Genomic DNA, 13,349 nt, shown 5'->3' with positions numbered 1-13,349 from the left:
GCTCCCTTCTTATGACCCTCTGACCACACTCCCGTCCCTGTTCTTTTATTAGTTGTCCCCCGTAATCAGTGGGCTTCTGTGGTCCTGTGGGTCCTCCCCTTAGGCTGGGGGAGGATCCTTTAGCAGTGGGTGGGCTTTGCCCTCCCACTTCCCGGAAACCCAATAGGTACATAGCCTCTCTTCAGAATGCCATTTCTTTTTGTGTACCTCTATCATGTCCCTTATTAGTCTCACTATACTACATAGAACAATATTATGCCCTAAGTCACACTGGCATAAATGTGGAGTAACATCACTAAAGTCAACTGAGTTACTTTGGATTAACAGTAGCGTAACAATAGAGCTTGGACTCTAAAGTTTTCACTCATCACACAGAAATTTCTCCAGGCTCCATAGCATTTTTGTTGCCGAAATCAAGATTGCCTTTATTTACATATCTTTGATGAGATGGAGTGACAGGAAATGAACACAGTATTGCAGATGATGGTGTCCTGTGATTTATATGATGACATTATTATAGGGGAAGCTGGTAGTGACCCATACACCCCTTTAGATTCCATAACACTTTCTATTATAAAGGATTCTTGCCATAATTTCTTTGAGAAATTCTCACCCCTCCACTGTTTGTAACAGCCTTTGATATTTGGCAGGGGAATGTCCCCAGGGTACAGAAAGGAAATTTCTTATTAAAATTCCATTCAACTTTTGCTGAGAAATGTCAAAAGAATAGAATGCAATTTCTCTTCTTTCACATGCATTCCCCAAAGCAGTCGCAGCTGCCCTGAGAATACCTGGAAGCTGCCAGTGTAGCTGTAGCAGGGGTGTGATGAAGAACAGAGTTGGGCTGGGCTCCCCTCACCAAGACCCAGCACATGACCTTAATATGACCCCTCTGGGGGTACTTCATAGTGCAAGAGCTCCCCCAGCTCCCACAGTGGGAGAGAGCTAGAGATTTGGGCCGGGCCAGGCCAGGTGTTCTCCCACTGAGCACAGCACCTAGACCTAGAGGTTCATTCCCCACTCTGGGATAACAGCTTCCTCCTGCCCTCACTAACAATTAGTCCTCTACTCAAGTGGTAACAGTTTGTGCTGCAATCCGGAAAATTCAGGACTGAAATCCTAATACTTATTGAGGAGGTTGTTACCTTGCACATTGGATAATTTATCTTAACCTTTAAATACAAAAAATGTTAAATGAACATTATTTAGATTGCAACGTCAAGCACTTGAAAGTTAGGAAATGCTAAATTTATGATTGCTCAAACAACCTCGTTCTACCCCCTTTTGCCCATGCATTATGATACAATCTTTAAATATGTAATCACATGCTATTTTTTCCATAGGACCTTTGCATCATTCAGTTCACAAGACGGATGAATGAGGAATTGACGTTGCACAAACAACCATAAATCTGGCATTTCACAAGTTCTGAATGCTTGAATTTATAAAATAAATATTCTTTTACTGGAACTTTTTTCTATGTAATATTATTTAAAACATTATTATCTATCCCCTTTCTTATATAGCCTGACATTTTATTTGCTTTTTTAACTGCTGCTGCACATTGAGCAGATTCATTGAGTTGTCCAGGTCTTTCTGTCTTGAGTTGCTACTATTCATTTAGAACCCAATAAGGTGAAATTACTTCTTCCAACATGCATTACTTTGCATTTGTCAGCAGTGAATTTCATCTGCTACTATGTTGCCTATTCCCACCGGAGTTTCTCACAATCTTTTCTACCTTCATTATGTTGAATTATTTTATATCACTTGTAAATTTGGCACCCATCATTCACCCTTTTTCCAAGGGAGTTTAAATATATTAAACAACACTAATCCTGATCTGTGGGGCACCATTCACTTTTGCCATGATGAAAATTTGACCAATTATCTGTATTCTTTGTTTTCTGTCTCTTAGCTAGTTTCTAATCCATGACAATAATTTAAGTAGTCATGTGGTGAGATAAAGCTTTCTCAATAGCTTATTTGTGAGGAACTTTGAGCAAGGCTTTTTGAAAGTCCATTTCTCCTTTATCCACAATTTTACTGACACACTCAAAGAGCTCAATGATACGAGAAGCATAACTTTATTTTACAAAAGCTGTTTTGGTTTGCCACGGGGAAAAATTAGTGGGTGCTCTGCACCCACCAGCAGTCAAACTCCCTTCCCCCCCCCACTCTATTGCCTCCTCCTCCTCCTCCTCCCCCGCACTGAGTGCACCGCATCCTGCTCCTCCACCTACCTCACAGCGCTTCCCCCCAGCTGCTGCCAAACAGCTGTTTGGCCATTCTTGGGGGCGGGGGGAGAGAAGCAGGAATGTGATGTGCTCAGGGGAGGAGGTGGGGAAGAGGCAGGGCCTGGGCAGGGATTTGGGAAAGGAGGTGGAATGGGGCAGGGAGGGGCTGGAGTTGGGGTGGGGACTTTGGGGAAGGGGTTGGAATGGGGGCAGGGTTGGAGGGGGGTTGAACACCCACTGGCGGGAGCAGAAGTCAGCGCCTATGTGGGCAGTTCATCATCCGTTAGAGACGTCTTTATTTTGTTGAAACTTGCCCACCCCGCCTTTCGCCTCCTACTGCATTCCCCTTTGAATAAGTTGTCTCTGCTCAGCTGCTGACCCAGATAAATATATTTGTTAACTGCCTCGATTTCTTTCCCACTTATCGTGATGATTCCTTTTGCACAATGCTCATTCTGCATCCACTTTGACTACATCACCCCACATAAAAATGGACAAACACAAAAAAGTGGGGTGGGACATAAGAAGTGAAAATGTCTGAGTCTTACAACCACACTGAAGGGGATGTCAACAGTAAAAAATTAAGGGGACACGAATTCAAATGAAAAGATAAAAACTGAACTGCCACCTCCTTGTGGCTGGAGTAGGAAAGGGTTTTTTTTTCTTGTGTCCCTTGCTGGCAATATAGCTTATGTATAGTAGCTGATGGCATGTGGAGATAAACTCAAGACATCTTGATTCTGGAGAAAATTTTCACTAAAATGAACCCCAGACACAAAGAAATCAAGAATAAAAGCAGCAGACTGATCCTCAGCTCCCCAAGCTGTGCGAAGGCTTGCCCTTTAAAGCCAAACATTTAAAAGAATTTTATCACTGATTCTTTTAATGAAGTTAAATATAATGATGCTGAAGAACGCTTATGCAATATTACTTCAGCATGTTTTTCCATTCCTTTGATTTGGATGAATTTTGTGTAAATGAAACTTAACCAGGAATGGAGCTCTAGATTCACCCAAAGACGGAAACAGTGACAAACGCATTGCAAGCTGTAGTACAGTGATTTGCAAATACCCCCAGCCTTGACCTTGAACTACCAGCTATACTATACTGGCAACAAGAACAGACCCAGTCTCCAGGTTGCAGGTACCATCTGAAAATGCCTTTGATTGGATCAGTTGATTGTGCTTTATTAAGTGTGTGAGTTCTCTAATGCAAGAGTAGATGAGAGCTTTGTTGCTCACAGTACAAATTTGCTAGAGACCACTCTTTCCCACACCAATGCCCTTTGATTTCCCAGTCTTTTCCCACCACCACGTATACACAGCTATCTGCAATTCACTACCAGCCAATTCACTTCCTGTTCCTCCCCTCCTATTTCCTTTCTGCTAGCTTTATAGGCCTTCCTCTCAGCAGGCTCAGAGGTGATTGCTCTCAGGCTCCTTTAATGAGCCACACCCTGCCAGCTCCAGCCAGTTCCCCTTGATGGGTGCTATGCTAGCAGGTTCTGAGCTAACAGGGGCTGGTTCAGTGCCTCGTAAGCCAGCACCCTGTTACAGCAAGCTATCATTCAGGACAGCCAAAACTGTACAGACCACCATACTCTTAACAAATCAATTATAACTGCAAATGAAACTCAAACCAGAGGCTTAGTTACATAATAATTGTATGAAGTGCTGGTTCTGGGGCCCATGCACACAGTTCTGCACTATCTTTAAGGCATGGTCTTTTGATACTGAGGGGATACAGTTCAGGGAATACACGACAGGGATTATGTAACTTCGGGTTGCCAGGGTGTTTGCTATAAATAGAGACAGTCTGCCCTTATCAACGAGAGACCCAGGGTCATGGAAAGAGCTAGCTTTACTTGGACTATCTTGGCTGATAAATGTGTCCATCAGTGTTCAATGATATAATGCTACTGAGTCCCAATGTCCCAAAGTCTTCAAGTGTAATTGAATAGCCTTTAACATTTCACTGTCTTCATTTTCAAACTGATTCACAATTTCACCAAATTGTTGGAAATGCTGTACAACCTGCATCACTTTGTGAACTTGTACAGCCAGCAAAAATGTACCTGTGTTCATTTTAGCCAGAGGCAGGAGGGCACTGTCATGACAAATGGGATTTTTGAACCATGGAAAACAGCAATTCACCAGTGTGACTTCAGATTGTAACAATTTCACACACTAATTCATGTTTCAAGAGGGTGAGGCTGACTGACAGTTATTACTATAAAAAAGGCTGGAGTTTTTCTGCAGAGCACATTCTCATTTATTAATTATTTTACTAAAACTATTTTAAGTTGGATATAGAAAACACTACCCCATGTACCAATGCTCTCTCAAATGTAGTTTTATCATCTGAATGATCTGCACACAAAACTATATTTAGAAAACAAGTCAGAGATAGACATCGATGACCAAACATAAAAGTCTTAAGGTCTGAGTCTACATTCACTTACATTGGCCGCATAAATCAGGAGTAACTCCAATTAAGTCATGAAAGTTACACTAGCATAAAAATGATGCGAGTTAGAGGATGGTCAGGCTCATGCATTCAAGACAAATCTCTTGAATGATCCGGCCACCTCTCTTTCTTGTGTATTTCTACTGTGCAGGGTCCTGTTAAACTAAAATAATTAAATTGATAATATCTCTTACTTGTTCTGTCGTATGACTCATGACATGTATGTGCAATCTCAGCTCCAAGTTGCAAATAATGTCCAGCCTTATCATCTCTGGAACCATCTGCTCCAAGTGCAAACATTCCCCCAGCAAAACAGGTGAGGTGGCCCATCTTTCTCTCAAGGTGCCCATTCTTCCATTCCCCAATGTATGTCAGTCCTCCGTTAGACTTTCTGATAAGATGTCTTTCTATCGCCTGCAAGGAGATTGGGATAATCTTTAAATACTGGAAACAGTCAAGATTCTATCTTTTTACTGTGCTTTAAACACTATATATTTCTGACCACAGATCTTGTGTTAAAAAATTAATGTCATTTTCAAAACAAGAATATTTTTCCCTTCTTACCACATTTATCTATGAACACTCTAAAAACACATTCAACATGGCAAACACAAAAATTAACCACAACGTAATTCTATGGTTTAGAAATCAAGCATGTAAAAGTAATGAAATTCTAAAAAATCAAGGGTTCAACAACAAAATTAACTCAGTCACATCTGAAGTACAATTTACTTCTGATACATTTTATGACAGATATCTGGAGGTACTGAACCCAGGACCTCTTTATTTAAAACCATATGACTCTACTATTGAAAATAAAGGCTTATGATCCATTAACTAGTAGCAGCCTCACAAACTTCTTTATGGACAGTAGCCACTAGAGCAGGACAAAGACCCACACTGTGTTAATGTGGGTTACATGGCATTTTTAGTGTTTGTATTTAATTTCACAGGTTATTTAAGATACTTGAGCTTTTATTATAGTTGATTTATTAAAACCAGAATCCTATATATTCTGTAATCTTGTGACTGCAGAATCCTCCCTTTTCTGCCGAACTGTTCTCCAAATTCTCTACATTAATTAAATAAAATTGTCCTAGCCCTTCTGGTTGCAGAAAGACCTCAAAACTGTAAACTGTGTGTAACTGATGTAATAGTATCTTCCTGAGTCCACAGCTAGCTAGAGACAATAGCTCCTGAGAGATGTGAACAGCTCATTCATCTCAACTGGGCCTCACACACTTCAGGATTTTGCAACCACAAAATCTGTCATTTTCCCACGATGCTACAGAAGTCAGCACTTTTGCAGTGGAATTTGCTATTGTGCTGCAACCTGCCACCAAACATTTAGCTTTCTGTATTCCTGCTCTGCCAGAATCCGCCTGTAGATGCTTTTTGCCATAAGTGGGAGTAGACTCAATTATAAAGCACATTCCTTGCGCTGTTCCATGGAGCCAGGCAGCAGGGGTCAAGGAGCCAGAGCTGGAGTCCAGCTTGTAGCCAGAAAGCCAGAAACGTAGGCTGGTGGATTAGGCTGCCTGGAGAACAGTTCAACAGCCTTGAGACCCGAGAAGATGAGCCAAGGAAGTCAATTACAAGCTCTCCCCTTCCCTAGCAAAAATGTGTCTGTCTGTCTGGAAAGCATTATGAGAGCTGAATTTGGCAACCTGGAGAGTAAAAGAACGCAATCTCAATAATAACCATCAAAAATATCAACAAATTTTACACCAGTAACTATTTCAATTCTGAGCCACATAGATGTTTGTATGGGGGTGGGGAGATGGGAATGAAGGGTATTTTCTGGCAGTAGAATAAATCAACATTTTGGTAGAATTTAGCTCCTGTTGCCATGGAATTTGTTCCCATTCTGTTGTGAAGTACATGATACTCTGCTGAAGGTATTTAAATTCTGGGGGTTGACATCTGCAGAATAGATTCTGTTCTCTTTTCCATCTTCACAATTGCTGCAAGAAGAAGGGTGTCGCAGCCAGATACAAGTGGGAATGTAAAGGTGGCAATGGTGCTCTTTTCCCCACCCAGTGAGAGTTAGGGAGGTGAAGTATGGGTGAACTCAAAGTTAAGCTCAGTTAAAGACTAAAGTCTACTCGAAGGTTAAGGCCTAAACTAAACCACTTAAAGAGTTTAAAGTAGCTTAAGGACTAGATTTTCAGAAGTCTTTATGGTCATGCCTCATCTGCTGTCTGTGTGATTATGCAAGTGCCCTTTGATTTGGGAAGTAGTCCCTGAACCCTCTGTGATTTGGGAAGTAGAAGCACTGCTTGCCCCTGTTCTCCTGATTGGAAGCAGGATGCCAAGAAGGTGGTACAGAGAGAGTAGGGTCATGGTCCTCCGCACTTTACACTACCCCTCAGAGCTGGGCCAGAATACAGGGGTCAGCAATCTGCTCTATTCTAATGATGGAGCAGATTTTGCATGTCCGATGTGTGTGGAACAAATGCACAGATATTGTTCATTACAGGCAGGCCCCCTCCTCAAGGATGTGTTTTAGTATTCACAATTTACTCTTAAATGATTAAGGCACTTAAGCTCTTAGTTTAGCCACAGTTTCTGAGCCATCTTGAACACTGAAATCAGCTCAGCGCTAAATATGGCCTTAAGACTTGTCTTTAGTTCTTAAGCAGCAAGTAAGAGCAGTACCAGTTCTAATAATCCGTAGCTTCACTTTTCTCTGAGAACTCAGCTGGAGAGTTCCAGTGCACACGAGCCAACATTCTAACTTTGAAAACACAGAACTCATTTTTCTTTACCCACTGCACCACAGGGGTGTTGTGGAGATTAGTTAATGTCTGTACACAGCTTTGAAAACAAAGTGTTACCAAAATGCTAAATATAAATTACCATCAGTTGGATTGTTTTTCCTTTCTCAGTGAGAACTATAAAACAAACTAAGTTTCACATTCCTTCCTCCATCCATTTTTAAGTTCTGGGAACACATACAAAAATAACTGGACTATGGAAAGAAAGTGTATTTTGTACTCTACCCCTTCCACTTCAAAAATGATATGAAGAGATTTTGCTCAAATTTTCCGAAACCAAAGTTAGAAACATCACCCTTAAAGGAAGAGTTGAAAAAGTTATGAGCAACTACAAAAGAGTAGGTTGATTGGAAGCTGGAACTTGGTTTTAAAGGGTATGTCTACACTGCAGTGTAAGCCATGGGTTAATAGGAGTCAAGTCAGTGGTCCCTGGGTTTGAGAACCCAGGGCTTGTCTAGAATAACTGCCAACCCTAAGTTAAGAATTTTTTAACCCAGGTCTCAAATCAGGGCTCTGACATCCACAATACAGTTGAAACCTGACTTCAACTAACTGTATTCCACACTTCCTAGCGCCCTCCAGAAATGTGATTGCTTTGTTCATAGTACAGTGTGAGAAAACTTGATCATCCATGCAACATGTTATAGGAAGTTTGAATGGCCTGCCAGAACATCTGCTAAGTCATCAATTTTTGTAGGTGTGCTTCCAACAATGGAAGCCAGCAAAATGGAGAAGTCACCATTTCAATAACTTCTTTTGTTTGGGCTTTCACTCCTGTATCAGGATGCAGGCAGAGCTTCCATGAGACACTGGTGGGCAATTCGGTGGTGTTTTCTCACCCACAAAAGGCAGCTGACAGAGCTAATAACAGAGCAGGAGGAGGAGGAAGACACAGACATGGCACATGTGAACTGGCTGATGCTGCTCCTGACACTCAGTACAGCTGCTGATGCCCCCTACATAGATGAGCTCTTTGGAGCAGGGCCACAAGCACAGACTGGTGGGATCACATCATCATGCAGACCTGCGATGAAAGCTTTTGGATGAAGAAAACTACATTTCTAGGGCTTTTGGAGCAGCTTGCCCCAACCCTTCAGGGTAAAGACACATGGATGAAGGCAGCCATGCCAGTCCAGATGCAGCTTGCTATAACTGTCTGGAAGCTGGCTACCACTGCCATCCAGTCAGGTGTTGGAAAGTCGACTGTGGAGGTTTCGGAGGCAATCAGGCATGCAGGGAACCCTAAGGAGGCAGGCATAAAAGATATTCCTGAAGTAAACTGCTGGCTTTGAGAGAATGGGGTTTCCAAATTGCACTGGGGCCACAGATGGGACCCATGTGCCCACAGTTTGCCCTCCTCAAGAAACACAAGCACATAAACCACAAAGAGTACTACTCTATCATTACCCTGGCTCCCATGGACCACAACGGCAGAGTTATGAATGTCAGTGTTGGCTGCACTGGAAAAGTTCATGATGCCAGGTTTTCCACCAACTGGGAATCTATGTTCACAGAGAGCCTGGGACACTGTTCCCACCACAGGACATTGTCATAAACGGAGTTACTGTCTCCACTGTTTTTCTGAGGGACCCCATGTACCACCTTTTGCCTTCTCTTATGAAACATACCCTGATCTCAGAGGCCCTGGCAAAGGGAGGTTTAATTACACTGTGAGCAGGTGTAGAGCAGTGGCTGAATGTGCTTTTGGCAGACTGAATTCCGGCCAGAGATGTCTGCAGACCTATATGCATTCCAAGTGTCATCAACACTGTCCACATTACTGTAATTTGCAGTGCTTTTCATAATATTTTTTGAAACCAAAGGTGAGCCATTTCCCTACGACAGCTATAGGCTGGTGAATCGGTCAGAAAGTGCACCTATCACAGCTAAAGCAGGATGCATCCAGGCAACAGAAATCATAAGTGCTTTGTGCTCCCACATTATGGACTTGCATGCGCCAACAGAACATGGAGAATAGTACCTTTAGGTCTGTGTTTGTTTGGTGGAGGCGGGCATTGATTGTTTGTGTGGGAAGGAGGGTTGATTGTCATGCATTGTGCTTTTGAATGACATGACTGCTTATGGAATGGCGGGAGGGGAACGGTATGTCTTGATGTAAATAACTGATGTATGGATTGATGCTTATAGCTGTATTGAGACGTGAGTTTTGCATACAACCTCCCAGTTGTCCCTGCCCATGTGTTTACCTTTATTATTTGAAATTCACTTTATATGATGTGTTGCATGATAACAATAAAATGTATTTATAAAATAAAAACCTTACACATGTATTGGAAAAGTACACCATTAAATCATTGCCTGGCAGGCCAGCTGCCATTAGTGCACCAAAGCACTAGCAACACCAATAGCTTTAAAAGTAAACAAGAACGAAGTGCATAAACAAGTGCAAACAGTTAAACTATGTACAAGACATGCTCCCCTCACTATTGTGTGCCCCCTACTCCTTCCTTCCCTTTTCCCTTCCTTCCACATTTGCCATGTGCTTGGTGCCGGGGCAAGAAGGTGGAGGCATCCATGGGGCAAGGGTTCAGCATGACGACTGCATGAGGTACATTTGCCCTGTCCAGCTGTTCATAGGACCCAATTGCAAGGGCCACCCAGCCGTGAAGTTGTCCAAGCTGTTCCTGGAATGCAGGCCAGGGTACTGCAGAAAGGATTTGGGCCACGGTGCAGGTGCAGCAGGAGCCAGGACTCTTGCAGACATTAGAGACAGCAGCTGCTCAGACAGTTCTCTCTGTTGTGCTCTATCTTCCTCTCTTAATCATCACTCCTGTTCCAGGAACTGCGAAGTGAGCGCCTACTCCTGCGTCTCTACCTGCCCTCAAGCTGCAAAGCTACTCTGAGCCTTCTCCACTTGCCTCCTGCATGTCTTTCCTCTTGCCACAACCCCCTTTTGCCTTTGGTACTCGACCAGCTTGTTGGCCCTGTCCAGAACTTTAATCACAAGTTCATCCCAGAAACGCTTCCTCTTGGAATGGTTCATGAAGGTACAATTGAGGAGCCAGGCTTCTGCAGTGTGGGCGAGCTGTGGAGGTACTGAAGCCTTTAGAGGTCGAGGGGCCTGCAATAGGACAAGACACTGAGGGTTACTGTCTCAAATGTCTCAGTGCAGAGGCACAGAAACAATCGTTTTGGACTTTTAAGGCCAGAAAATGTTAAATTTTGAAACTGAACTTCAGTGTATTGGCAGAGGGCTGCTTCAGAGCTCCCTGGACATAGCCAGGTTAATCCCAGTGAAAGAAGTGCTGAGAGAATGGTATATTAAAAATTATAACTTTTTTTTTTTTTAAGTTTTTCAATGAAATGGAGTTTTGCGGAGAGGTTGGTGACTGTGCTACATAAGCCTTCTCTATCACTTCAGGCTTTGCACATTCTGGAGGCCATAACAGTTCTTGTGGTGCCCAACTGGCAAAGAGAGCTGTTATTCCAAGCTGCTGGTGGGAAACCAGATGTGTTTGTCATGGAAGTATTCAAATGTATGCAGTAGTGCTGGAACTAGGGGTGCTTGTGTGCTGCCGCACCCTCTGGCTTGAAGTAGTGATACTAAACCTCAAAGACATGGTTTCCATTATCAGGAGCCCCACTATAAAAATTGTTCCAGCACCCATGAATGCATGATGACTGAACAGCATATCTACGAGTGGAGTGGGCTGGTGAGCTACTAAGGTGGCCCTGGAAAATACACCCTTCCCTGAAATGTGACTACTTATCTGGAGTTCCTGCTACAAGAAAAGTCTGCAGCTATTAGCACCTGGGATTGGGTCAGAATTCATGAGGGAATCAACAGGATACGGCATTATCTTCCAAATGGTTTAGTGCCTCCCCATGGCTTCTGATACAGTCTGTTAGGACTGCCTGCAAACACAAAGAACTCCATTGCCATCCCCTTTTCCCCCGGCAAATTGCTGTCCTGAATTCAAACCCCAGTCGTATCTGGGACTAAGGATTTCATCACCCATGGAAAGCCTGGACTGCATTTAACAGAAATGGACTACATGTGAAAATGGACGACATTTGAACCTCCCCCCGTACAGTTCAATCTTTACAGGCGGCTTGTTACACTCTTGGGCTAGTATCAAGCAGCGTACATACAGGAAATGTAATATAAGATTCTCATTCTACCAAACTAGAATGTATAAGCAAAACTGTGTGCCTTAAATATTCTCTTTTACATGCTTGTTTTACTGTTTGTGTTTTCCAGTCTCATTTTTTAATTCCCCATGGTGGGTGGAGAGTGAGGGGACGCCAAGGTGCTGTCTGCAATCCGCCATTAGCAGATACATGCTGTTACCCAGGGCTTATATCTTTTGCACTGGTTCTTAGAGCAGAAATCCCTCCTGTTCCTATATTAATAAACACAAAAATGGAGCCAGAAACTTACCAGGTTTTAGGTAGTTTTGCCCTCTTCCATTTCTGATACACAGTCCTGCTGTGAGCTGTTCCTTTGGTGGGGGGATCAAAAAGCTCTTCTGAGTATGGTCCCAGGATGTGCTGCAACTTCTCCTGCAGCAAGGTCTCCTCTAGGACCCATTTCGTTAGCAAAGTCTTTTTATTTGCCACATTTGGTGCCTGCTTGTACCCATCAATTCCCATGCTGGCTTCTCAGGCCAGCAGGAGGCCATCCCAGTTGATCAGGTCATTGTGCACTGCTGGTGGCTCTGTGCTTGGTGCGGTGCCCCGTACTCAGTCAACTCATCATAAAACCAGCACGATGTCAGTGAGTTTCCAGAGATGCAGTTGTGGTCCCTGGTTTTCAGGTACTCAGTCTTGTGCCACTGAATCTGTTCTCTGCATTGGTCATGGTCCGTTAAATTTCCAATGCTGACATCATCTTGGCTATTTGTTGGTATGAATCGTCACTCCTGGTACTCTTACTAAAATCCACGTTATAGCCACGAAGTAACACACTTTGTAATGGATTTCTTCTAGTTGGCATTCATTGCAAATGCTGAAGGTTCTCCTAATGTGGGTTTGCAGCTCAAAGTTCAGAATAAAATAGAAGGGTTAAATGCTAAGCAGCTGCACTGGAACAAGGGGGCTGCTTCAATTTCTCTGGAGTTAACTGGTGATTTTTGGAAGAGAAAGGACAAAGGAAGCCATCTCATTGCATTGTGGGATACTGTTGGAGGACTCCAAGAACCCAAGTCTGTGGGGTGGGGGAAGGCTGCGTCTACAACGTAAAATGATAGGGCTTGAAACTTGGGTCCAACCTTAACTTGGGCTTTGACTCTCTACCATCATGGGGTCCTAGGACCCTGGGTCTGAGCCCGAGTCCAAGAGATTTGTGTATAGACAGAAGCGGGGTTAGGGCTTGAGCCTGAGCCCAGGCTTACATTGCAATGTAGATATGCCCAGAGACACAGAACACTTACAAACATATGCTGTCATCTATGCACTAGAGTTAACTCTGATTAACTATTCTATGGATTTAATAAAACATCCAAAATGTAGTTAGAGAAAACAATCAGCTATACTTACTGAACACTTGTTTGCACACATACATATTCCTGCTATGTCTAGCAGAATTTCTGTCTACAAAAATAGGCCCTGATCCTGAAAGCTGTTCCACATGGGTGGACCCCGATTCACATTTGGACCCACCTTAACTTCCCTGTGTCTCCATGCAAGCACAGGGGTCTGCCCATATGGAATCACTGGCAAGACTGGGACCATAGGGAGTACAATGTCAGATATAGTTTTAAGTGTTTTGGGCTGACCACCATGAAATAAGAAAAAGAAATGGGGTTTACGTATTCACAGACCACAGCGATAATGAAATATCTTTGATTCCAGCAGTAACTGGGGAGGATGCTAAACAGCAACTGATAAACATTTTTAAACATGTAGG

At 43.1% G+C, this 13,349-nt stretch overlaps 1 protein-coding gene across 1 annotated transcript in view; it reads right to left on the bottom strand.

The window, feature by feature from the left end:
- Positions 1–13,349, bottom strand: part of MAN1A2 (mannosidase alpha class 1A member 2) — a 334,119-nt gene that overhangs the window by 35,046 nt on the left and 285,724 nt on the right. Inside the window, exon 10 of the mRNA XM_075071704.1 lies at positions 4,898–5,117. Coding sequence (XP_074927805.1) covers positions 4,898–5,117 — 220 coding nt within the window. The remainder of the gene's footprint in view (positions 1–4,897; positions 5,118–13,349) is intronic.

Source organism: Chelonoidis abingdonii, chromosome 1, assembly GCF_003597395.2.
Source record: "Chelonoidis abingdonii isolate Lonesome George chromosome 1, CheloAbing_2.0, whole genome shotgun sequence".
NCBI classification, from domain to species: Eukaryota; Metazoa; Chordata; order Testudines; family Testudinidae; genus Chelonoidis; species Chelonoidis abingdonii.
The sequence above is the reverse complement of the archived record's forward strand: the minus strand, read 5'-3'. Positions and strand labels throughout refer to the sequence as shown.